We start from the raw sequence: 24,984 nt of genomic DNA, 5'->3' as shown, positions 1-24,984 counted from the left end.
CCTCTGCAGTCACCACTCACATGCTCGCTATCTGGATGAGCGTGTGATCTTAGATGCAGCCATCTCACTACTCCTCCAACCTAACAGAGGAGGCCCATAACTCAAGGGATCTTTCTACTCTCCAGGGCCAGCATGACAAGGGACTTTCCTTCAACTAATTGCATATATGCAGAAATATTGCCTTATTGTAAAAGAGGGAAAGAGAGAAGTTATATCTATTAATATATCTAGAAACATGAAATTTAATTATGAATTCTTGTTTTCCTTCTGTCATGAAATGAATTTCATATTAATGTTTAATGGGGAGCAATAGCACTTAATACAAGAATTCTTAAGAAATTATTGAGAAATCTATCACATGAGTGAGCAAAAATCTTTACTGATTGTTCAAATACTTCTGGGCTAGTACAGGCTGGAAATCATACACCTTAGCCCAAGGGTAGAAGTCAGTGCCTCTTGTAAATGCCATCACTACTAGGATAGTAATCCTAAGGTCTCCCATGCTTCTGGAAACAAAAAATCCACTTCAGTCAGGAGTTCTGCTTACCTGGTGTTGGGCCTCCTCCAAGTTTCCACTAGCCCAAAGGGAGAGGCCAAGGCCATGGCGAATTTTTGCCTCATCTTCTCTTCGGCCCAGTTGCTCAGCTAACCTTAAACCTGAAACCAGATAGAGAAATTTAAGGAAACATAGAAGACGGATAATTCCACTATCCTAAGGAGTCCTGGAGGGTCATTTTACTTTTGTGTTTTTGTTTTGAGACAGGGTCTCACTCTGTTCCCCAGACTGGAGTGCAATGGCGGCTCACTGCAGCCTTGACCTCCCCAGGCTCAGGTGATCCACCTCAGTCAGCCTCCAGAGTACCTGGGACTACAGGCACAGGCCACCACAACCCGGCTGGCTTTTGTATTTTTTGGTAGGGATGGGGTTTCACCATGTTGCCCAGGCTGGTATCCAGTTCCTGATCCACCTACCTCAAGTGAGTCACCCACCCTGGCCTCCTAAAGTGCTGGGATAGCCACTGCTCCCACCCAATTTTGCTTCAGGTGTCTATAAAAGAATGTTAACAAGAGCTACTCAGGAGACTGAGGCAGGAGGACTGCTTAAGCCCAGGAGTAAGAATCTAGCCTGGGCAACTTAGTGAGACCCATCTCTTAAAAAAAAAAAAAAAAAAGAATACTAACAACACAGCTAGATAAAATGAGGATAAGAGCTGAATCAGCCAAGGTAGAATAAGCCTTCTCTTCAAATTCTGTGTTGGTAGCAACATTTCCAGGATTTCCAGGATGCCTTGGCAAGAGCTCAGGTGATGGCTATCAGCAGGAGACAGGTTTGCTGGGCAGGCAGAAACACTAAAACAAGTGAAACTTAATCTGGTCACCCTCCTAAATTTGAAATCCACAGCTTTGCAAAGGAAAACTCCTGGCTGATAAACTTATCTAACCTGATTCTTTGGCTGGCAAAGCTCTTCCTGATAGTTAAATATAGAAGGCAAAAGAGTATTTTTCCTTTCTCACGTGCACAGCATCCAATGAGCATTAATAGAAGACACATACGATGTTCTCCTGAAAGCAGAATATGAACACAGCCTGACCCTGCCTTTTGTTACTGATGTTACTGACACATTTCATGTCTAATCTGTTTTCCCTTTCAGTTTAAGACTTTGATGTGCCTCAGCAGGGTTGCAAAACCAGTGCTATTGTAAGGCAAAAACCTTAAATGAGGCCATCCTCATTTTAATAGCCTTCAGGTAGGCACCTGCAGTTTGGGTCACTTACCCACAGCAAGCTTCGGGGTTTCAGGACACCAGCAACCTCCAGAGCTTTGTGAGAGTCAAATCTGAAGGCAACCATTTATTATATTGGTCACTAGGCAGTTCTCAGCATCACTTTGCCCTCATTACCCTGCTCACTGTACATAGAAGCTAGCCTGTGCAGAGACAGCATGAAGGCTCCCACCGTACAACTGCACATACAAAGGAAGGACTTCCTTCTTCTAATCTAATTCAGGGTAGATGGAAGCCTGCCTCTGATCATGCTGGGCCTGTGCAATTTCAGACTTTTGAAAAGGAATTGAGTCTGTTGAAAGGGTAAGAAAAGTGACACTCAGGTTCAAGGTCATAAATACACATTTCAAAATGCTCCTAACTCAGAAAACTTAGAAACAACACTTTAAGTTTAAATCATATTATTGGATAACAAAAATATTTGTAAATAATTCACATATTTAAACACCTCACAGAATAGAAAAACATAGGAAAGAAGATGGTTCTTGGGAGAAAACCAGAAGGATACTGATTGTTTAAATCTTCAATAAGCTAACCACATTAATTCTTCAATACAGATGTCCCTTCTAGGTCAAGATCTATGAGTCAGAAGTAAAATTCATTGAGACAATTCCTGCTTAGAAGCCATGTTCTATGAGAACAGGGACTGTGCTTTGTTCCTGCTATATCCTCAGCATGTAGGACTCTAGCTGAGGTTCAACAATGAAGAGTTAAAAGCCCACTGGATAGACATGGTATCTGTCCTGCCGCAGCTTCTCTCTGCTTCTGCCTCTTAGGAACCTGACACCCATCCAGCTCTCCTAGAACTTATAGTTTGTCAGGGACTGGTCCCAGGTAAGTCACCAAATTGATCCATGCTCCCTTTCTTCATTTGCAAGAAGAGGAAGGGCTGGGTGAGACCAGTGGTTTTATCCAGGGGTGTCTCCCTCCACAGCACCTGGAAAGCTTGTTCAAAAGACTCAGACCAGGCCCTACCTGTGAGAATCTATTGCACTGAAGCAGGGTGATATTGATCTATAAGGCTCCACAGCCTCCAAAGCCAAGGGAGAGGGAACCATGGGGTGGCTTCCAGATAAACTAGTCCCTCCTTGCCAGAGGCTGCAGACCTAACTCAGAGCGTTTGGAAAGCACTGTCCAGGTGTCCTGCACTCATGAGAAGAGGCACTCTGGTTTGGCCCACGAGGAAAGTCATCAGCTGCAGGCTCTCTAGTGGACACATCCACAAGACAGACACCGTAGAGATGCTACAAATTAGAGTTTTTAGATCTCTGCAAGACTTAAAAAATTACAAGAAACAATAAAAATGAACTTGAGAGTTTTCCACAAATATAGAATTGCGTTGCAATGTCTCAGGCAAACCAGCTGTTTCATGAAAATAGTATTTCAGGAAGTACAAAAGAACACAGCTGAAAAGTTGTCATATGACTGAATTTAATAGTTTTTACAAATTCAAATGAAAATTGCTCCTCGTCTGTTGGAATTTTACCACAGTCATGTTTCAGGAAATTAGAAGCCAACATTTTCATTTAATGCATTCAGGCAGAGCCCCATGTGGATAGAAGGGGAGCTAGATAAGGTCTGGGAAGTGGCTTCCAGACTCTCTGTAACCTCTCAGACTGCAGGCCAGCGCAGTCCCTGGTCTGTTGCAAGGAGACCAGCGAATCATCAGCTCTTCACCCATTCTCCTCTTTGCTTCCTGCTTATCTCTCTCCTGGCTTCCCAGTGGGGGCTTGGGAGTATAAGGGGATAGGATGCCCAACCCTACTCTGCAATTGTAAAGTTAGAAACAACTTCAGAGAGGATCTTGTGTGGTTTCTGGGTTGGAAAACTTGGGCTGGGCCCTACTCCTTGACTAACTGACCACATGATGAGGATTGAATCACTGTACTTCTCTGAGCCTCAGGTGATTCAACAGCAAAAATGGGAATAAAAAGATATACCTCACAAGACTATCGTGAGAACTGAATCAGATTAAACAAACTTTATGTGCAAAGCCCCGTGGAAATGAGAGTTTTTGCTTGAAATCAGTAACCATTCCTTTAACCAGTGAGCATTCTGCCCTTTTTCCCTTCTAGGATGAGAGGATCCAATATGCCTGTGTAAGGGGAAGGACTTTTAAGAGCAGAAAGCCCCATCTCAATGTAAAGAGGTGGAGGGCAAATGCATTGCTGTGGGACTTCTGCTTTCGGAGGAAGGAAGGATCCAAGGTGAAACTGTGCAGCCTTCAGTTTCTAGGCCTGCCTGGAACAAGACCCTACTGTGGCACCAGCCCAAGCACCGTAGGTGACAAATGCTGGGAAAGAAGCCTGGTTTACTGCTTGAGTGCCCCTCAGACTGACACTTCTGGATTAGACCTCAGCTGCCATGTCAGAACTGACTTCTATAAAGTTTTAATATGGTTAGTTTAGATATTCTCTAGAGGGACAACAGAGCTTGGAGCAGATGGACATTTTCTTCTGATTGAAACCCTTACAATTTTTTAGGATTACATCTTACTTGATTCATCTGTGTGAGAACATGTTGCTCATTCCACAGAGGGTTCTGAAAAGCAAGGAGGGTCTCAGCTCCTTGGGCAGCTGGCGAGCAGTAGATGCTGTCACTGAGAGAATAAGACAATCTGGGTCTGAGAGAGCAGGGCAAGGTGCTATGGACAATGAAACACCTTAGTACTATCAAGGGACACCTGGTGGGGATTCTGTGATTCTGGAGTTGAACTGACAATGTGGCCTCTGAGACCCTTACTCCACACAGAAGTGGCCACTCAAACTGTGCATACTTCCCTCTGAGTCTTGAGTTCTGACTCTGAGCTTGACTTCAAGTAGGCCAAGAGAACACAATGGGCCTTTTCACCTACCTTCCTGTAAGTACATGACTGCTTGGGAATAGTTCTGCAAGGCATGATGGGTCCTTCCAAGGCTACTATATGACACCGTCTTGGCCGCCAAGTCATTCATCTGTGCAGCAATGCTCAAGTGCTGTTCTTGATAGACCACAGCCCTCTCGAAGGTGCCCAGGGATTCATAAGTCAGGCCCAGGTTCCCATAGGCTCGGCCCTGGCATGTGGGGTTGTTGGTTTCCTCTGCTATCTGTAGATCAAGCTGGTGGTACTGCAGGGCTGTGTCATACTCCCCCATCTGCTGGTAAACGCCCCCCAGGCCACAGGCTGCGTCACTCTCCAGGGCTCGGTCTTTCATATCTCTAGCAATGTTCAGCTGGCGTTCAAGGCAGGAAATGGCTTGTTCGTAATTCCCTAATTGGCTGTGCAGACTTCCCAGTTCTCCATAGGCCTGGGCTTTATTGAAGGCCTCCCCGAGCTCATGGGCAACCACGAGCCTCTTTTCAAAGCATACGAGGGCTTGCTGCAAGCTCCCCATTGCCCTGTGGGGATGTAGACAGAAAAGCAATGATATTATTTCGTGCAGGTGCAGACATGCTAAAGCCCCTGAGAAAATGAAAAGCATTTGTCACTGTCACTTACTATAGAAGCTCTTAACTCCTCTTCTAGCTAAAATCTATCATGTGCCCTTAGAGTGAGATGCAGAGGAATTTCATAATCTGGAAAGCAATTCAAGAGTCATCCCTTAGTGACCTTCCCAAGAGCTTGAGATTCAATGGGATATACACCCCAGAGGAAACATAAAATATATTAATAGGCACAATGATAGCAAGTGAACTGTTTGGTTCTTCAGGCCTCCCAATTTCTACTACTGCTTAGACTATGTTTTTGAAATCACTTTACAGTGGCTATAAATCTTTCACCCTGAGCTTCTCAGAGCACTCTGTGGGTGAAGATTTAGTTTGACCCTTGCCCTTCCTCCACTCCAGGAGCCCTAATCCCCTGCCTCTCTGGTGGGGCCATATATTCTGCAGACACAGGCACCTTCTTGGGTTCCCCACATTTAGGAGAAAGTATCAGCTTGACCAACAGTGTGTCTTTTTGTGCTGCTAAGAGAAGACACGATAAGAGTGGAAAGAGCATGACCAAACCATTTGTGTGGGGCACGTGAATTAGTTCCCCTGAGCCTCCGATTCTGGTGATAATAAATCCCACATCCCACAGCAGATGATAATAGATGTAGAGTAATACAAAACTGCTATAACTATTAAGATATCTGTGCAAGGGACCTTGCACAGATGATGCATGCAACATAGTATATTTATGCATTCTCCTATTATCAGGTGGCTTTTCTGAGAAGCAACACAATGGGGTCTAAATAATTGTTAGATGCTGATGTTGTATTAATAAACACATTCATATAATGTGGGAGGTATTCAGAAAAGATCAGGGAAAGTGATTCATTCACCTTCCCAATCCCTATTATCCTTCTCATTCTAATGTAGTCAAAAGGCACTGCATTTGGAGTCACAGAGCCCTGGGTTCAACTCTCAGCTGTCCCTTTTAAGCTGCAAATCTTAGGTATTAACTCAATTTCTCTGGGCTTTAGTTTCTTCATCCATAGCATAAGGGTAACAACATCAACTACTTAATTCAAATAGTTACTGGAGGAATCAGATGAGATATGTAAGAAAATGTTTGTAGTTAACAAACTGCCATGCAGACATGAAGTTGCCATTACTGTCACAAATGCTCTTTTTTGCAGAACTATAAACCACAATTGTCCTTAGTCATTTTTACCTGTGTCCATTTCCCAGGCCTCGGTAAGCCTTGGCTTGGTCTTGCATGCGATTCAGACTCTGCGCAACAGATAAATATTGTTCATAGTATTTGATAGCTTCCTCATAGTCACCCAGGGCTTCGTAGCAATCTCCCAGGTTGCCATAGGCCCGGCCCCTGTCAAGCACAGACTCATTTCCACTTAGCTGCTGCAGCATGGCCAATTGCTGCTCAAAGTAACCAATGGCTTCTTCCATCACATTCATGTTCATCTTTGTGATGCCCATGTTGCCATAGACCTGGGCTTCCAGACTTGGATCCTTCAGCTTTTGCCCTAGATCCAGTTGCTCTTCATAACACTTGAATGCCATTGTGTATTTCCCAAGGGCCATGTAGACAGCAGCCAGGTGCCCATGAGCTCTGCACTCCCCTGGCAAGTCGCTCAGCTCCTGATATACCTCCAGTTCCTGTGTGTGATAACCCAGGGCCTTGTCATACTTCTGGATCATTCGGTATGCAGTGCCAAGGGCTGCATATGCACTGGCTTCTAATCTTCTGTCCTTTACCTGGTGAGCTAAGCCCAGCTGTTGCTCGTAGAATTTTATTGCACCATTTATATCTTTTTTACAGATGAATATATCGCCCAGGTTCCCTAGGGCTCGAAATTTAGCCTGGGAATTATTCAGAGACTGGGCTAGGGACAGTAGGTACTTCTGACACTCTTCAGCTTTACTGAAATTCAGCAGAGCCTTGAACGCTAGGCCCAAGTTGCAGTAGGCTTTTGCTTGGCTCAACTTGTCATGAAGGTCTTTGGCCAGTGCCAGATCCTGTTCGTAGTACTTCACTGCCTCCTGATAATTTCCAAGGCAGTAATGGGCATAGCCAAGATTGTGGCAGACCTTCCCTTCTCCTTCCATGTCTTGAAGGTCGGGAGCAAGCCGGAGGTACTGTTCATAATAGGGGGCAGCCTGGACATACTCTCCCCGAGAGCAGTGGAAATTGCCCAGGTTGCTGAGGGCCCGGGCCTCACTCTGGATGTCTCGTAGCTCCCGGGCAATGTTCAAGTGGTTCTGATAGTGTTGCAGGGCCCGGTCATGGGCACCCAGGGCCTGGTAGGCCACAGCAAGGTTCCCATGTGTGGAAGCCTGTGAGGCGCGGTCATTCACTTCCATGGAGATCTGCAGCTCCTGCCGATGGTATTTGACCGCCTGGTCGTACATGCCCAGGGCATTGTAGGCATTGCCCATATTCCCATAGGCACGGCCCTGGGCAGCATAATCACTCAGCTCCTGGGCGATGCACAGGTGGGTCTTGTGGAGTTTCAGTGCAGTGTCATAATCACCTTTCATCTGGTGTATGATTCCTGAGAAAGAGAATAAAAGAACAGACTAAGACTGAAATAACTGATTTGCAATGTAGAAAGAAATTTAATTTGCATCTCAATTTATAGTAAAATGCAATCCAGATGAATTAAAGAATTTAAAATAACAGAAGCTAGAATTAAATATTTATTAGCTCTCCAGAGGGAGGATAGCTTAAGTTTCAAAGCAACAGAAAAAAACATTTACAGATTTTATTACAAAAATAAGAATGTTTGTACTACAAATACATATCTAAAATGAAAAGGCAAAACAATATGGGAAAATATATTAAACATAAATGAAAAAGTTCAATAGCCACTGTGTGTGAAGAGTTTACTTGGTTTGATTTTTAAAAAATGAAGATCCCAATTTACTAAAATAGGCAAAGACCTGTAAATGTTAGCAGACAACTCACATCCAAAGAAATACAAAGAGTAACCACAGGGGAAAATGCTAATTTCCTTTAATAATCAATGAAATGCAAAAATAAAGCAACCCTGAAGTACCATTTTACTTCAGCTAAATGAGCAAACAAAAAAATTAACCACAATTCCTACACTGATGAGATTGTCCTAAAATTGGTAAACATACCAACTGCTGGGGACATAAACTGGAACAACCTTTTTGCACAAGCAGCCTGGCAAGAACCACAAATGCGCTCCTACTCTGATCCAGCAATCTTACTCAAGGGAAAGTATCCTAAGAAAATAATCTGACAAACACAAAAGATTGCATAACAATACACGTAACAACCTTCAGTGTGGCACTATAGACTACTGGAAAATCAGAAACATCTTAAATGTGAAACACTGGGGGATTGTATAAGTACATTTTGGTATATCAACTCAATAGAGAATTATGCAGTCGTTAAAAAGATAATTATGAAGTCTATACTGAAAAATAGGGAAACAATGTTCTTGTAATCATATTAAGTGGAAAAATCAGGAAAAAATGCTGCATGCTCCCATGATAATAACTAGGAAAATAAGTACGTCCATACGCATGGACAAACTCTTGACGGGGTTATACAAAAAGAAAAATAGTTGCCTTGTTAGGTAGTGGAATTTCAGTAATTTTTGTTCTAAAAGCTCTTATAATTCTGCTATACTGCTTTTATAATCAACAATAACAGTGCTCCAAACAAATCTCATGAACCATATTATAGCTGCTAAGCTAAGGTATTAACAAGCAGTTAAAAATGAGTTATATCATACATATCATAAATATAAAGTAGTTTCAAATGAGGGATAACATAATGGTAACTTGGGAGCTGGCTTTAAGGAGAGCTTGGTCCATTCCAGTTGGGGCTAGAGTAGGGCCACCACTAGAAAAGGTGGAAAGAAGCTAGTATGCAAACAGGTTTCTCCTTGCCTTTGGTTTTGAACATGCTTTTCCATGCATCAGTGTGTGAGCTTTCCAGTGGTGACTAAAACCTACAGAAGCCCCAAAAGTCAAAATGCAAAGATGTGTTCTGTTAAAACGTCTGAACTAAAAATAGAGGCTTTAAGCAAGAAAGCTGTGAACACCTAGCCTCCACAATTTGTGTATCTCTCTGACACTCTTTATTCATTCATTCACTTATCCAGCAGACATTAGCTGGGCATTTATTGTATCAGAATTTGTGGTGGGCAGCAGGGGTAAAGAGAAGAATGAAGACAGAAGTCTCTGCCCCCAGAGAGCACACTGGGTCAAAAGGCAGAAGTACGCATGATCAAGGCTGAAGTCAGGGCAGGGCAGGAGCTGGGGGTGCAGTGCAGGGTGAGTCTGTGGGGGCTACTCTGCTGGTCCTGACTCCTCCCTTGCATGCTGTGGAGATCTGCCCTGCCACAAGAGTCACATCTAGTCCTAGGACCCAGCCATCTCTTTGACTTAACTGGACTTAGGGTAAATCATTTAGTCTTTTTGAGTTTTATGTAGTTCATCTATAAAATGAGAAAAATAATGAACATAACACTAACCTTAGGAGGTGATAGTGAGGATCAAACGAAATAATGTATGTGCAGGAGCACTGTAAAACTACAGAGTGAAACTGCAATATTAGGTATTGAAATTATTCCCTTCTAGGAAAGGAGATTCTTGAGGTGCTGGAAATTAAATAAGCCATGGTAATTCTTCTGTATATTTTTTATAAGTAAAATATTTCATAATTTAAAAATATCTAAACAAATCATGGTACATTTATACAATGGAATAAACATGGTGACATTAAAAATGGTGAGGGGCTGGGTGGGGTGGCTCACACCTATAACCCGGCACTTTGGAAGGCTGAGACAAGAGGATCGCTTGAGCTTAGGAGTTCAAGACAAGCTTGGGTAACACAGCAAGACCCTGTCTCTACCAAAAATTAAAAAATTAGCTGGGCATGGTGGTGTGAGCCTGTAGTCCCAGCTACTTTGGAGGCTGAGGTAGGAGGATCACTTGGGCTCAGAAGTTCAAGGCTGCAGTAGGCCATGATCGCACCACTGCTCTCCAGCCTTAGTGACAGAGTGAGACCTTGTCTTTTTAAAAAAAAAAAAAAAAAAAAAAAAAAAGTGAAGTTTATTGACATAGGAAGAAATTTACAATATATTAAAAGGATATATGATCACAAAACAGTACATTTTAATGCATGCTTTAGTAGCACTGTGTATAGACATACATGTTTACATTTAAACACATATAGCATAAAATGTATTAAAGGTTAAGAGTAGTAATATTTGGGTGGTAGAATTGTAAGAGTTTTTTTTTTTTTGCTTTTTACTTATATGTATTTTAATTTTTTTTTCTATGATGAACATATAACCCTTGGTTTAAAAACAGTATTTTTGGACTCCAATCCAATAAGAAAGTAACATTCCTGGGGACTGGGTCTGGTCACTTCCCTGGGTTAGAGATGTCACCAGGATCCTTGCTGGAAGGATCAGAGCTTTTCCGAATCTGTCTCAAGGTTAGAAAATCTAAGCTTCCTGAGAGGAAATAATACCTTAGCATCACCTAGAACCCTTTTAATGCTGAAAAATTATTAGTGACAGAAATATTTCAGTTCTAAAGACCTAATTTAACACGTAGTCCTAAACCACTTTTATCTAAAGAGAAAAATTTCACATTTCGAGTTTCCAGGTATCCTCAGAAGAATTTTTTTTTTCACATTTCTCCCTACTCCTTATTTACTTCCTCTCTCCTCAGTTTCTGTATTTTTTTCAATTAGGGTCAAAATATCTGTCCAGCCATCAGTCAATAGTTACGAAGAGAGCCAGAGTTAGGGAGGGCAGTAGGAGTGCCGGAATCTCCCTTGGAGCACTTTCTCCCACAATGATGCCTTTGCAGTGACATTTTTTTTTCCCTCACAGCTTTTGGATTTTATTGCAATGATTTTCTTAAGCCAATATTATCACTTGTTGTTTGCTAAGATGATAGTAAGAGGAAGCAAGTGGCGAGAGACCTAGCAGGCAATTGGAGGAAGCTTGGTTTTCATATATGGCCCATCACCACCAAAGACAGGTCTCCTTGGAAGCTCCCCACTCTCCTGCAGGGTGGGACTTACCTCATCCTACAGGAAACTGGCTAAACATCAGAAAGGCACAATATAATAGAAAAGGCACAGGACTCTATGCCAGAAGTCCTGTTTACAAGCCTGGCTCCCACCTCATTCAGCTGAGTGTCTTTGAGACACTCAATACTTCTGAGCCTTTGTTATTTTCTTAAATTGAAAATATTTTGGCAATTTTTGTTTTCTCACTAATAAGGTCAGATTATAATCATTTCAAAGACAATGGCATGAGAAACATAATAGTATGTATCAATATACTTTGTAAACTAAAACATGGTATCTAAACATAGTATGACCAGTATTTAGAGAGTGAGAAGAAGGAAAGGAATTCTATTTCTCTGACTCTCATGACCTTAAGAGTCTGGGCTAGTTAATAGTGAGCAGTTGGGATGATAATGGCTACCCAGGGTTCAATGATTTGTGAAAGAAATTGCCTGCTGGTTATGGCAAAATGATCTGATCTCCAGCCAGCTTCCCTCTGCATTCTCCTGTTCTCCTCCTGTCCTCCTTATCTTACTTTTCCAAGGGCCTATAAAGAATCATAAGAAGACTCTCAAAGGCTTCCTCACACAGACAAGAGTAAGAAGAGATGGATGGGGCTGAGCTGGGAATTGTTCATTCTCCCTGTGTCTCTACTGTCCCAGCCACTGCCAGCGTGGGGAATTCTGAATGGAACATGACACACTCTTGGCAGCCTTTCTCTTTGTTGAGGCAATATAAAAGCGGCCCAAGAGCTGCCAGCAGAGTGACTGCACATGCTGAGGAGATAATCTGCAGATCCTCCTTCCCTTTCGAGACCACAGCTTGATTTTCCAGGGCCGTCATTCAGATGAAGACTTACAGAGGGCCTGTCAGCAGGGGCGTGCTAGGTGACAACATGCTGCAGGGAGGGGAATTAGATGAAGATTAGTGGGGCAGAAGATCCTCACAAAGCCGAGTTCTCACGAGGGTGTGTGGAGGAAGGACACATCGTTATGAATTTATACATCGTCACAGCAGGTCCCCACCTATGGGTCGAGAATGGTCACTGCCATGGGAATAATAATACCTACTTCAAAAGGCTGTTGTGAGGGCCAATGCGATCATGCTCAGCAGAGGCTGGCCTAAGTGCCTCAGACATAGTAAGTGCTCAATACATTTTGCTTTTATTAGCCATTACCAGCAAAGATTAAGGGAGGTGTGAACTGCACAAGCCAAGCAGAAAAACTACTAAACATAGAATGCAGTTCCGGCTGTCTTTTCTCTTAATAATTTTGTGGAGGTAGGGGCCTCAGTGTACTGCCACAAACAATGGAAGTGGTCTTCTCGTGTACTGAAAGCATTACAGTCATGATTATTAATAGTGCACAACCCAAATGGGGTTTTAAGAGTTATCTCTTGTTTTCCTCTACTTTCAAACAAATTGTTTTCTGTTCCATCCTACTTAAATCACCATCTATTTCCAGAGGCAACATAAAATTTGGGAACTGGAAAAGGCCCTCCCACGGGTTCACTTTCTGAATGATATGACCAGGGCCTAGTGAGAGGAAGTGAGTTAGTGGCAGAACTGAGGCAAGGACTCTCAGACCCACTGCCCTCAGCAGGACCAGCCCATCTGCTTTCAGGACAAGCTGGAGACATGAAGTAACTCCCATTAGTCTTGCTAGGTGTGACACAGGACAGTGGCTATGCTTTATAAAGATCTCTTCCGTTAGAAATATTTATAGAAGCATTTACACATGAAACGACATGGTGTCTATGATTTGCTTTAAAAATTGTGTGTGGGGGCCGGGCGCAGTGGCTCACGCCTGTAATCCCAGCACTTTGGGAGGCCAAGGCGGGCGGATCACGAGGTCAGGAGATCGAGACCATCCTGGCGAACATGGTGAAACCCTGTCTCTACTAAAAATACAAAAAAATTAGCCGGGCGTGGTGGCGGGCACCTGTAGTCCCAGCTACTCGGGAGGCGTGGGAGGCAGGAGAATGGCATGAACCCGGGGGGCAGAGCTTGCAGTGAGTGGAGATCGTGCCACTGCACTCCAGCCTGGGCAACAGAGTGAGACCACCTCAAAAAAAAAAAAATTGTGTGTTTATGAAAACAGATGAAACAAGATTAGCAAAATGTTGATAACTGGGTTATGAGTATGTGGGAGTTCATTATACCATTTTCTCTACCTGTGTGTTCATGAACATTTCAATAATGGAAAATTAAATAATAAAGGTATACATAAAAGTTTGCACTGCATATATTCTTCTATAACCTTTTTTGATCAGGAAACTGTTCCTTGCAGTTAAGTCCTGACGTGGATGTTTAAGTCCACTTTTCTGTCTCTGGGACCACAATAGAAAGAAATTGGGTTGGTCACCAGCCTCTGTAGCTGTACCAGCCTCCACATCCTTTTCCAGGCTGGGAGAAGAACATGTAGAGACTGAAAACTACATAGCACTTTGTCCTATTGTCTTGATTTCATTTTAAATGATCTTAAATGATAGGTTGATATTTTGTCTATCAAAGAGCCAAATGGCTGATAAATGGCTAAAATGGCTGAGAAAACCTGCTTCACAGAAAAAGTGCTGTGTACTCCCAACTGTTCCTCCTGATCCTCCTCCTCATTGGTAGAAGTGGTCTCAGGTTTTCCACAGGACCCATAATTCCAACCCTAGATATCTTTAGGTTCCCTGAACCCTCTCCTTCTCAAGTTTTCACATGTAAGTTCTTCTACATTGTACTTAAAATACTGCAAAGCTGAGAGTAAGGAGGAGGTGACAGACCTGGTTAGTAAACAGATGGCTAGAATCAAAGGCATGAGAGCAAAGTGCTCTGTGTTAGAAGTGCAACCAATTGGATGTCTTATCTAACACACTTGCAGATGACTATTTATTAATATGCACCTGGAGACAAATCTCCATTACTTTTGCCAGTGATGGACAACAAAGGTGTAGATTTTTTTTTTTTTTTTGAGACAGGGTCTCGTTCTGTCACCTAGGCTGAAGTGCAGTGGCATGATCATGGCTCACTGCAGCCTCAATCGCCCAGGCTTAAGAGATCCTCCTGCCTCAGCATCCCATGTAGCTGGGACTACAGCTGTGCACCACTGTGTTTGGCTAATTTTTAATTAATTTTTGTAGACGTGGGAGCTCACTATGTTGCCCAGGCTAGTCTCAAACTCTTGGGCTCAAGTTATCTTCCTGCCTTGGCCTCCTAAAGCCCTGGAATTGCAGGGGTAAGCCAACATGCCAGGTCAATACAGGTATTTTTAAATGCAGGTAATTCCAAAAATATGTATCATTTGAAGCTACAAGCAACTTCCTGATAGGTAAGCTTTTCTTGAGAACCTCTCTGTGCCTGGCTCTCTACTCCATGATCTCATTCATGCCCCAAAACAAGGTTGATACTGTGGTCTCAGAGCCCCAAAAGGTTCAAGAGCTTACTCAGGCCCACACGGCTCTAAGTGACAGGATTGGTACTAACACTCAGGTTTTTCTGACTCAGAAGTCCATGCTCCATGCTTTTTTTTTTTTTTTTTTTTTTTTTTAAAGAGACAGAGTCTTGTACTCCAGTCTGTGACCGGGGCTGAAGTCCAGTGGCACAATCACAGCTCATTACAGCCTTGACCTCCTGGGCTCAAGCGATCCTCCCACCTCAGTCTCCCAAGTAGCTGGGACTATAGGCACACACCACCATACCCAGCTTAGTCCACACTCTTTTACCTTCTCCCCTCATCTGGAAATGTCTTCCAGTGAAAGACAGACATGATTCTGTGCCCATTTCTTTTCCCTCACCACACACACAAATATTTGCATCATGTGCCAATTTCTTCTTTATTAACACTAGTATACTGCTGTGGCAAACCAAGCTCTTAGCAGCTGCATATGAACAGATTGATGCCCTAGCTAAATGTGTATCTAGACAGCAGAGAAGTACACATTAGATACAAGAAAATCCTAAAAGATTAAGAAATGTAGTAGGAGGAAGCAGATGTAATCTGTGTGGGCGTCACCTCTGGAGAACTCTTGGGCCATCGCATGTCTATTCTGCCATCCTTTAACTTAATTATATCTGTCTCCTTTTTCTACTAAACCCACCAGGCTCTGCCTGTTCCTTGAAGGATAAGTGAAGTTACGAGCCTGTTATCTTCTTTTGCTTCAACAGCAGTTTAGGATGTCTTCAGTGACATTGAGAGTTCAGTGGCACTTCTGTCCCAGATCCCCATTGCCCTTTCCTTCTGTTTCAATTCTGAGGAGCCTGCTATAAGGCTGGGAAATCTCTGTACCACCTCTCCCTCCTATAAGCAAGCACACTCCATTGGAAGCTACCTACCTTTTTTTTTTTTTAATTATTATTATTATTATTTTTAAATTTATTTTAGCTACCTACCTTTTAAACCAACTTTGGAGGAAATAAAATGTAGTAGTTTTGTAGAGACTATATTTTAGAGTCTAAATGTATTATTTATTTGCTATACATTTATTTCTCCAAATGCAGAGAAATAGATTCTATTGCTCACCCCCACCCCTCAAGACTCCCTTTGATGCTGACTGGGAGCAGAGTCAGTTCCTCTGCAGTCCCCTCCCACCACCATCCCAAAGCCTTGGGCTGAATGAGCAGTGACAAGAAGTCAGCTGGAGCCCACTGGAACCCACAAATATTCATTGCCTTCATGCATAGCCCTCCTTCCCACTTCCCTTGGATAGTTAAAGACTTAGACTGCAGGTGAATAGCTCAGAAATTCCCTGGGCCTGTGCAGCTGTAAATCCCGAGGCAATGGGGAAGATTAATTGTGCCATGAAGTCAGGGAAGTAATAATTAAACCTATTAAAAAGGAGGTGGCTGGAAAGGGGTGCTGGTGATAGATGATGAGGTAGGAAGTGCTAGGCACAGTCATCTCTAATGGCTATGGCCGGGCCACTGGGAGAGACTTGGTGGGAAGCCCAGAGCATAGTGAAAAATATGCTGGGCCTGCCTGGCCAAGCTCTGCCATTAGTCACTGTTTGGAAAAGGCAGAGTGTGCCTGGTTTTCATTCTGGATCACAATAAGAGGTGGGAGGCAGCCTCATAAGTTAGCAATGCAGGGAATGTTACAAGGAGTTAGTTTCAGTATGAAAAAAACATTTGTTTAGAGGCATGGGGTAGAATCACTGAAATGCTGAGATAGCTGCTTCTGCTCCTCCCTTGAGCTAAGACCCTGAAAGCTGAACCAGTACCATCTCCTTGGAGCAGCTCCTGAGGGTCCCTCTAGCCTACAAAGTGTAGTCAAGTGGAACTTATGGGCTTTCCTGACTCAGCCCCAACTCAGCCTTCCTATGCCAGCCACAAAGCAGCCCCATACACCCTTCTGCTCAATCCCACCCTGCCTCTTCTGCCTATCCTATTCACTTGGCTTGGATTACCTTTCTTGCCCATCTGTGGTAGACTTTACCAATGCTCCCTGCTATCTGGTTCTCTTCCACATTCAGGTATGTATTTCCCTACTCATGAGAAGTTAGGCATGGCAAGTGACTTGCTTTAGTTAATGAAAAGTAAGAAGTGATGTGTTACTTCCAGACAGAAGCGTTGAAGAGCTGAAGTGCAGTATTCCATGCTCTCTCTTCCTCCATCTCATCAACTGCGGAAGGTATGTATTGTATTCCAGATGGTACAGCTATAGGAGGATGGAGCCATGGCAGGCCTAGATTAGTGTGCTGCCCCTAAGGGTTGCATGGACCTCTGGTAGGCTTTGTATGAATATAACAGTTTGTTGTATTAAGCCACTAAGATTTATGGGCTGTTACTCTATTAGCACCTAGCACATCCTGATAGATGTGCCCTCCAATATAAACCCTCCCAGCCCTTGTCACAGCCTATAATTACAAACCATATTCTAACAAAGTCGTGTGAGACAGATGTCTATTAATAGAAGTTTCCCAAGGAACTTTTGAGCCATCCATGCCTCTTGATGCTCTAAATTCTAGCCCTGGATCTAGTGAGACCACAAAAACCTGTAAACTTGAACCAAATTGCCTTGGACCCACATAGAATTGTGGGTTATCATGGTGCCCTCAGGTTAGTTAATTTGCTTTTGATTAAAGATTGCTGTTAGAAAAAGCACACTGAAGTCTATTACAATCTTTGCTATAAAATTTTATTGATACCATACATTTTGTCACCAGAATCCCCTATTTAAATTCCCTCTTGAGAAATTTCTTTTAGAATTCAGCTACCCTTTCCCTGAGGAATACTAGGCTCCATCTTTTGGATAATAACAATTATGAAAAAAATAGTTAGAAAGAATGAATAAAATCTAGTAGTTGATAGCACAACAGGGTGACTATAGCAAATAATAATTTAATCATACATTTAAAAATAACTAAAAGAGTATAATTGGATTATTTGTAACACAAAGGATAAATACTTGAGGGGACAAGCACCCCATTTACCCTGATGGTGATTGTTATGCATTATATGCTTGTATCAACATATCTCATGTAACCTATAATTACATACACCTCCTATGTACCCATAAAAATAAAAAAATTAAATTAAAAAAAGAATGATAGGCTGAGAGTGGTGGCTTACACCTGTAATACCAGCACTTTGGGAGGCCAAGGCAGGCGGATCACCTGAGGTCAGGAGTTCGAGACCAACCTGGCCAACATGGTGAAACCCCATCTGTACTAAAAACACAAGAATCAGCTAGGCATGGTGGCATGCACCTGTAATCCCAGTTACTCAGGAGGCTGAGGTGGGAGAATCACTTGAACCCAGGAGGTGGAGGTTGCAGTGAGCCGAGATCACACCACTGCACTCCAGTCTGGGTGACAGAGCAAGACCACGTCTCAAAAGAAAAAATAAAAAAGAATTATGTATAGTCAATGACAGACACTCAGGCAATGACAGACTGTAGATACAACAGGGGTTCCATCAGATTATAATACCATAAAGCATACCTTCTCTCTGTTTAGATATATAAATATTTATCATTGTGTTAAACATTTCAGTACAGTACCCTCCTATACAAGTTTGTAGCCTAGGAGCAGTCAGCTATGTACCACATAGCCTAGGTGTGTAGTAGGCTATCCCATCCAGGTTTATGTAAGTGCACTCTGATGTTCATGCAATGAAGAAATTTCCTAATGATGCATCTCAGAATGTATCCCTATTGTTAAATGACACATGACTATATTTCTTTCTTTGTTTCAGCCACCAAGAAGCTCTGACTTAAATATGAAACTCTACTATAACAACTATATTAGCCCTTATATGCTGCATGTTTGGGCTCTTTGATCTTGATTTTCTATTTTTATTATATCATCATTTGTTATTATAAGTTAAATAAATCCTTTTTGAATGAAACAAGTTATAAACAAGCAAGCAATAAAAAAATTTTATATCTGTTGCATGCTCAGCTGACTTTGCCTTGGTAATTGGTGTATCCCCTGAGCCTGCCATTTCTCAACGTTGCTGCCTAAGCTCTGCAATTTGTTTCATGGGTCTTATTCTACCAGATTTAATAATTCAGAATTGCCAGTTATGTGGGACAGTGCTTTATGGTGGAAAGGCACTGTGAGCAAAATCAGAAGATCCCTATTCCCGGCTCTACTACTTCATGTCATGTTCTCTTAAGGAAGTTACTATTAATACTTCTCCTGGCCTCAGGTTTTCTTTTTTTTTTTTTTTTTTTTTTTGTTGAGACGGAGTCTCGCTCTGTCACCCAGGCTGGAGTACAGTGGCCGGATCTCAGCTCACTGCAAGCTCTGTCTCCCAGGTTTATGCCATTCTCCTGCCTCAGCCTCCCGAGTAGCTGGGACTACAGGCGCCCGCCACCTCGCCCAGCTAGTTTTTTTTGTATTTTTAGTAGAGACGGGGTTTCACCGTGTTAGCCAGGATGGTCTCCATCTCCTGACCTCGTAATCCGCCCGTCTCGGCCTCCCAAAGTGCTGGGATTACAGGCTTGAGCCACCGCGCCCGGCCCGGCCTCAGGTTTTCATCTACCTCAGAAGGCTATTATGAAGATCAAATGAAACAGTTTCTAGGGCATTGGTATTATTCCAAACAGCTTCAATTACCATAGTCCTCAATATTACAATTAACAAAATCTGCCACTCCCTCTAGCATTATTTTGCTAGAGTACAACTCACTGTAAGTCTTAGATGCCATCATATTTCCTAAGTAAGTATCAAAGGGAACTTAACACCAGATCATCTCACCTAAGGACAGTGCAAAATTATGGGCTCTGAGAATATTATAGCGAAGCTCTGCTTGTATGGGGATGGAACCCATTTCCTTAAGAGTACCAGAGTGTGTAGGTAGGGGAGGAAGTGCCCTGACATGGCCTTTGCAAATGTGGTGGGGGTATTTTGGTTGTCAAAATATCTGGGAGACCACACTGGCAAGTTGTGGGCGGGGCCAGGGATACTACACAACCTTCACCATGTGGGAAAGTCCTACACAATGAAAAGACATCACACCAAAACGACAATACCACCACATTGAGTGACACTGAATGCTTTGAGGTAATTTTATACTCTGGTACTACTAATTAATAATCTGAAGAAACAACTTCATTTTTATACTGTCACCCAGCTTAAGTTGTTAAAATAAATCATCAAAGCTAATTAATTGGGAAGTCTTTTGGCTGGTATCCAATAATTTAAGCAAAAGACTGAGAAACTGAAAACCTTACTTTAAAAATCTCGTTTACTGACTGATCCTCCTCACCAGTTTATCTGTGAAATGTAATGGATTAAGAAGACAGATTAAAAGACACCCATGTATGTGCTTCCTCCTAATTTCACAATGATTATTAATAAGGGAGAGGGGAAGCTTTCCTAATAAAAACCAGTAGTAGCAATAATAATAATAATGATAATGATAATAAACAAAATTCTCTTTTGGTGATCTCATAACATGGCACAAAGTACCAAGCATGTGACTCCTAAATAGGCAATTCTAGCTCTGAGTTCTCTCCTGAGCCGTAGTCTCATAAATCTAATGGCTTTCTGAATATGTCTACCTGGATATACCTCAGATACCCTAAAATTCAAAAATATTTGTTATATTGTTGAGCTTAATTAAATTTAACATTTTAGGGCTCTCGTCTGCTTTCAAAGCCCTTGGACCTTCATTATTTTATTTGAGTCTAGTACAAAGGCAGGGTGGCTGGGTCTGCTTTTGAAGACACTCACAGAGGCCATGTGGTCACTAAGATTCAGAGCTAGGACCTGAACTCACACCCACCACCTCTCAGCCCAGCACAATTTTTCCCTGGGTTACTTTGCCTCTCTGAGAGTCTGAGACAGTAACTGCTACAGAATTCAACTGTGCAACCCAGGGTGGAGACAAAGCCCATCCTCCAGAGCAGCATCGTGCCTTCAGCCCAGGGAGGATAACAGGACAGCATGGTCTGCCCAGACAAATAGAAATCCCTGAAAATGAACAGGAAAAGGGAGAAACAGCAGAAGAGCTGGTCAAAAGAACAGCTCTTTAAAATGATTTTACCTTGCAAATTCAATTGCAAAGACAGATGGATGTTTTAGCAAGGCTGGAGAGCAAATTATGAAATCTGCGTTCCCAAGGCAATCGGGTCTGAAAAGTTTCCTTTTAAAAATTCACACTGGATTGAAAATTCAAACTCTATGATTGTGTGAAGTGTTCTAGCTAGATTAACATAATGCTATCAGAACAAGTGATTCACATATTCCGCTCATTTTTCTATTAGTATATGGGCTTTTGGTTAGGGCAATTTCAAAAACACTGAAAAGAGCAAAATGGGATTAAAATTGTGAATCAATTTACTGCTTTCAGTTTTTCTTCTGTTTCTGTTTAATTGAGAGGAACTTACATAGGAAATTGGAGGCTCCTGAGGCTGGCTCACTTATGCACATCACAGAGATGGTATTTAAACATGTTTTCCTAGAAAGCTCTCATAATCCACTTTAAATCTGAAACCCCATTTACCTCTTTATTTGAGCTGTAGACTCACAGGATTACAGAAACCTGTGAAAATCACTTGAACTTGGGCTTCCCAAGACATTTGTTGGTTCACAGTGAACCTCAACCCTGCTACATACATCAGGATGGGTAAATTCCTTTGCCTGACTATTCTGCCAGACCTGCTTGTCTACACGCTTATTTCCAGCCAACCACTTCTTCCATGCATATATAAATGAAGAAACCACCCATTTTTTCTCCCTCTGATCACTTACAGCAACCACTGGGGACGCTAAGGCAGAATATCACTAGTCTCAAAACCTAGAGCAGACAACTATACTGCTTCTTTTAGTTTTTGTTGTTGTTGTTGTTGTGCATGTTTTTGCATTACTGAGATTGTATAGCAAATTCAAAATTGAATTAAAATTGAAATTTAAAAAATTTCTATTATGAAAATACTAAATTAAAAAACAATGCTTGTGGCAGACAGCGAAGGCTGGTGCACCCAATATTCATTTTCAGTTTCCTCCTACTCTCCTGCCTGCCTCTGCCTATGGGGCTAGAAAGCCAAGTATTTACCTTCCCAGCCTTTCTTACAGCTAGGGTTAGTCAAGTGACACTACTGTGATCAATCAGACAAAAGCAGAACTTTTCTGGGATTTTAGAGTAAGCTTTTGTTTTTGTTTTGTTTTGTTTATTTTGTTTGAGACAGAGTCTTGCTCTGTTGCTCAGGCTGGAGTGCAGTGGCACGATCTTGGCTCACTGCAATCTCCGCCTCCCAGGTTCAAGCGATTCTCCTGCCTCAGCCTCCTGAGTAGCTGGGATTACAGGAGTACGCCACCATGCCCAGCTAATTTTTGTATTTTTAGTAGAGACTGGGTTTCACCCTGTTAGCCAGGCTGTTCTCGAACTCCTGACCTCAAGTGATCTGCTGTCCCTGGCCTCCCAAAGTGCTGGGATTGCAGGTGTGAACCACTGCGCCCAGCCTACTTTTTTGATAAAGGGATACAGAAGCAGCTCCCTTTTACTTATTTGAACGAGTCATGAGGTTTGGAGCTTCAGCAGCAATGTTGTGACCATGAGAGGCGAGACTATAAGAAAGGCCAAGAGGACTGCAGAGAAATTGGTCTTATTATTCTTAAACCTCTGAACCAATGTCAGGTGCCTCACAATTATTGTTTTGTGAGAAAAATAAGCCCTTATTTATTTAAACCATCATAAGTCAGATTTTCTGTTTCTTATAGTCAAAAGATTCAATGTAGAAAATATTTAAAAATACAGAAAAAAGCCCTATCTATATATCTTACCTAGTGACTGAAGATAATCATTGTTAACATTTTAGAGTAGTTCCTGACAATCTTTTTGGGTTTTGTTGGTGGTGGTGGTTTCATTTTGTTTTGGTATGGGTTGTTTTGTTTATATTATTGAAATCATATTATATGCACTGATTTCAAAACACAAATACAATAAGACCAGGTTCTTAAAGGCAGATAATAATAAAAAAGACTTTGATGACAACTATTTGCCATTAGGTCTTTGCTTAGATTTATGTGTACAATCATTTTCTCAAAGTTTCTAGGTAATAAAAATGATCACTATATTGTTGTCTACAGCTCTGCTTTGTAGAATAAAAGTTGTTTTAGTTTATTAACTCTTCTAATAATATTCTCACCACGTAAAAATACCTAAGCCATTCTTAGGAAGTGCTGGGACAGAACCACACCAGTTATGGCTTTTGGTTGTATTACACTGGACAAGTGATTTTATTGAAATGGAGTATGAAGAATATAGACAAAGAAACACATTTTCTGGTACTAACAAAGGAGCCAAAGAAGGGCGGCCAACGGGAAGAGCAGGTCCAAACTTCTCTTGGCAGCATCAGCCCACTGAAATATGGGAGCAAGATGAGAAACGGAAGACTTTCAAGCCCAGCATCAATGCTTCCCATCCTTTCCTTCTCTTTGTTCTTTTCTTCTGTATTCTACTGATTCAGTTTCCCACTGTATCAGTTCTTTTTTTTTTTTTTGAAGATGGAGTCTCACAAAAAACTGGTGCCCAGGCTGGAGTGTAATGGCATGATTGTGGCTCACTGCAACCTCTGCCTCCGGGGTTCAAGTGATTCTCCTGCCTCGGCCTCCCAAGTAGCTGGGACTACAAGCGCAAGCCACCACACCCAGCTATTTTTTTTATTTTTTAGTAGAAATGGGGTTTCACCATGTTGGCCAGGCTGGTCTCAAACCCCTGACCTCAGGTGATCTGCCCGCTTCAGCCTCCCAACATGTTGGGATTATAGGCGTGAGCCACCACGCCCAGTCTCCCACTGTATCAGTTCTTCTCAATTCTACCTTTATTGTACATTTTACATTTTAGGTTCCTTACAATCTTCCTTCTATCATCCATCTTTTTTATTCAACCCCCTTTTCCCGTATCAACCTCCTTTCTCAAGATTTTTACTTCTGGCTGGGGGCAGTGGCTTATGCCTGTAATCCTAGTACTTTGGGAGGCCAAGGCAGGTGGATTGCTTGAGCTCAGGAGTTTGAGACCAGCCTGGGGCAACATGGTGAAACCCCATCTCTACTAAAATACAATAAATTAGCCGGGCGTGGTGGCATGTGCCTGTAGTCCCAGCTACTCAGGAGGTTGAGGCAGGAGAACTGCTTGAACCTGGGAGGCAGAGGTTTCAGTGAGCTGAGATCATGCCACTGCACTCCAGCCTGGGTGACAGAGTGAGACTCCATCTCCAAAAAAAGAAAAAAATTTTTTTTTTAATTTCTATTTCATATCTTTTTGTATCCTACTAAGGATGCCAAACTTTTTATACATTTTTCTCTTCATTCTTACAGTAAGGAATTTTTAAAGGTCTGCTTGTCTTCTGAGAATCACTGTTGCCTCTCCCTTATTCTGTAGCATTTTTCATTTATCTCTGTTTTTTATTGTTGTTGTTGTCGTCGTTTGTTTTTCTTTTTTTTTCCTGTTTGACCTCAAAGAAAGCAAGCCGTATCTAGGCCCAATATTTACCCAAAACAAAGTATGGGCTTGTGCTCCAATGGAGTTTGGCCCCCTTCTCCAAGTGGTTGGGTGCTAGCCAAATCCCTGTCTCAGATCTATAGCTAGATGACAGAATGATAATATATATAGTGCTCAGCTCAAATCCCAGTATATAATAATATCTATTCTAATAGCTAAAATTATTGAAACCTATGTGCCAGGCACTATTTTAGGCATTTTACATTTGTTAATTTAATCTCACAAGTGGGTATGAGTTAAATGTTGTAATTATCCTATTATTCCAGATGAGTCAGAGATGCTACAGAACTTGCCCTAGGTCACACATCTAGAAAGGGCAAGCCCAGAAAGTCTGATGCTATAGTTTAGGCTCTTAACCAGTACACTCAAATAGCATTAAATGACATCTGGGCAATAAACCAAGGCTTCTGTGAGCAAGATACAGGTAGAGAAGGCAGGATTTAGGGAGACACTATCTACATCCAGTGACTTACAAATCATTTCTAGATAGCCCACCTGAGACCTAGTCATGGGTCTCCAGTTGTCTCAGGCTGTCACTTCACGCTCTTAGAACTTGGAGTGGAGGTAGAGGGTAGAGGTAATTTTTTAGGACAAAGTCCTATAGGTTCCCCGAATTGGAAAAGATGTATTCTAAACTGGGCTCACTCTGCCTAACCAGTCTCATTTTCCATGTCTCACCAGCATGAACTCTCTACTCCAGCTAGCTTTTTTTCTGTGTTCTTCAAGGAATAAACTGAATAGATTACATGCCCTAGAAAAATAATAGTAAAGACAATGAT

At 42.2% G+C, this 24,984-nt stretch overlaps 1 protein-coding gene across 3 annotated transcripts in view; it reads right to left on the bottom strand.

Moving 5' to 3' along the window:
* TTC28 (tetratricopeptide repeat domain 28) overlaps positions 1 to 24,984 on the bottom strand; it is a 723,416-nt gene that overhangs the window by 107,336 nt on the left and 591,096 nt on the right. For all 3 annotated transcript variants that reach the window (XM_050806773.1, XM_050806774.1, XM_050806775.1), the window contains 3 exons: positions 6,421 to 7,762; positions 4,639 to 5,162; positions 548 to 657 (listed from right to left, as the gene is read on the bottom strand). In XM_050806773.1, coding sequence (XP_050662730.1) covers positions 548 to 657; positions 4,639 to 5,162; positions 6,421 to 7,762 — 1,976 coding nt within the window. The remainder of the gene's footprint in view (positions 1 to 547; positions 658 to 4,638; positions 5,163 to 6,420; positions 7,763 to 24,984) is intronic.

The sequence above is a fragment of the Macaca thibetana genome, chromosome 10 (assembly GCF_024542745.1).
Source record: "Macaca thibetana thibetana isolate TM-01 chromosome 10, ASM2454274v1, whole genome shotgun sequence".
Lineage (NCBI taxonomy): Eukaryota > Metazoa > Chordata > Mammalia > Primates > Cercopithecidae > Macaca > Macaca thibetana.
The sequence above is the reverse complement of the archived record's forward strand: the minus strand, read 5'-3'. Positions and strand labels throughout refer to the sequence as shown.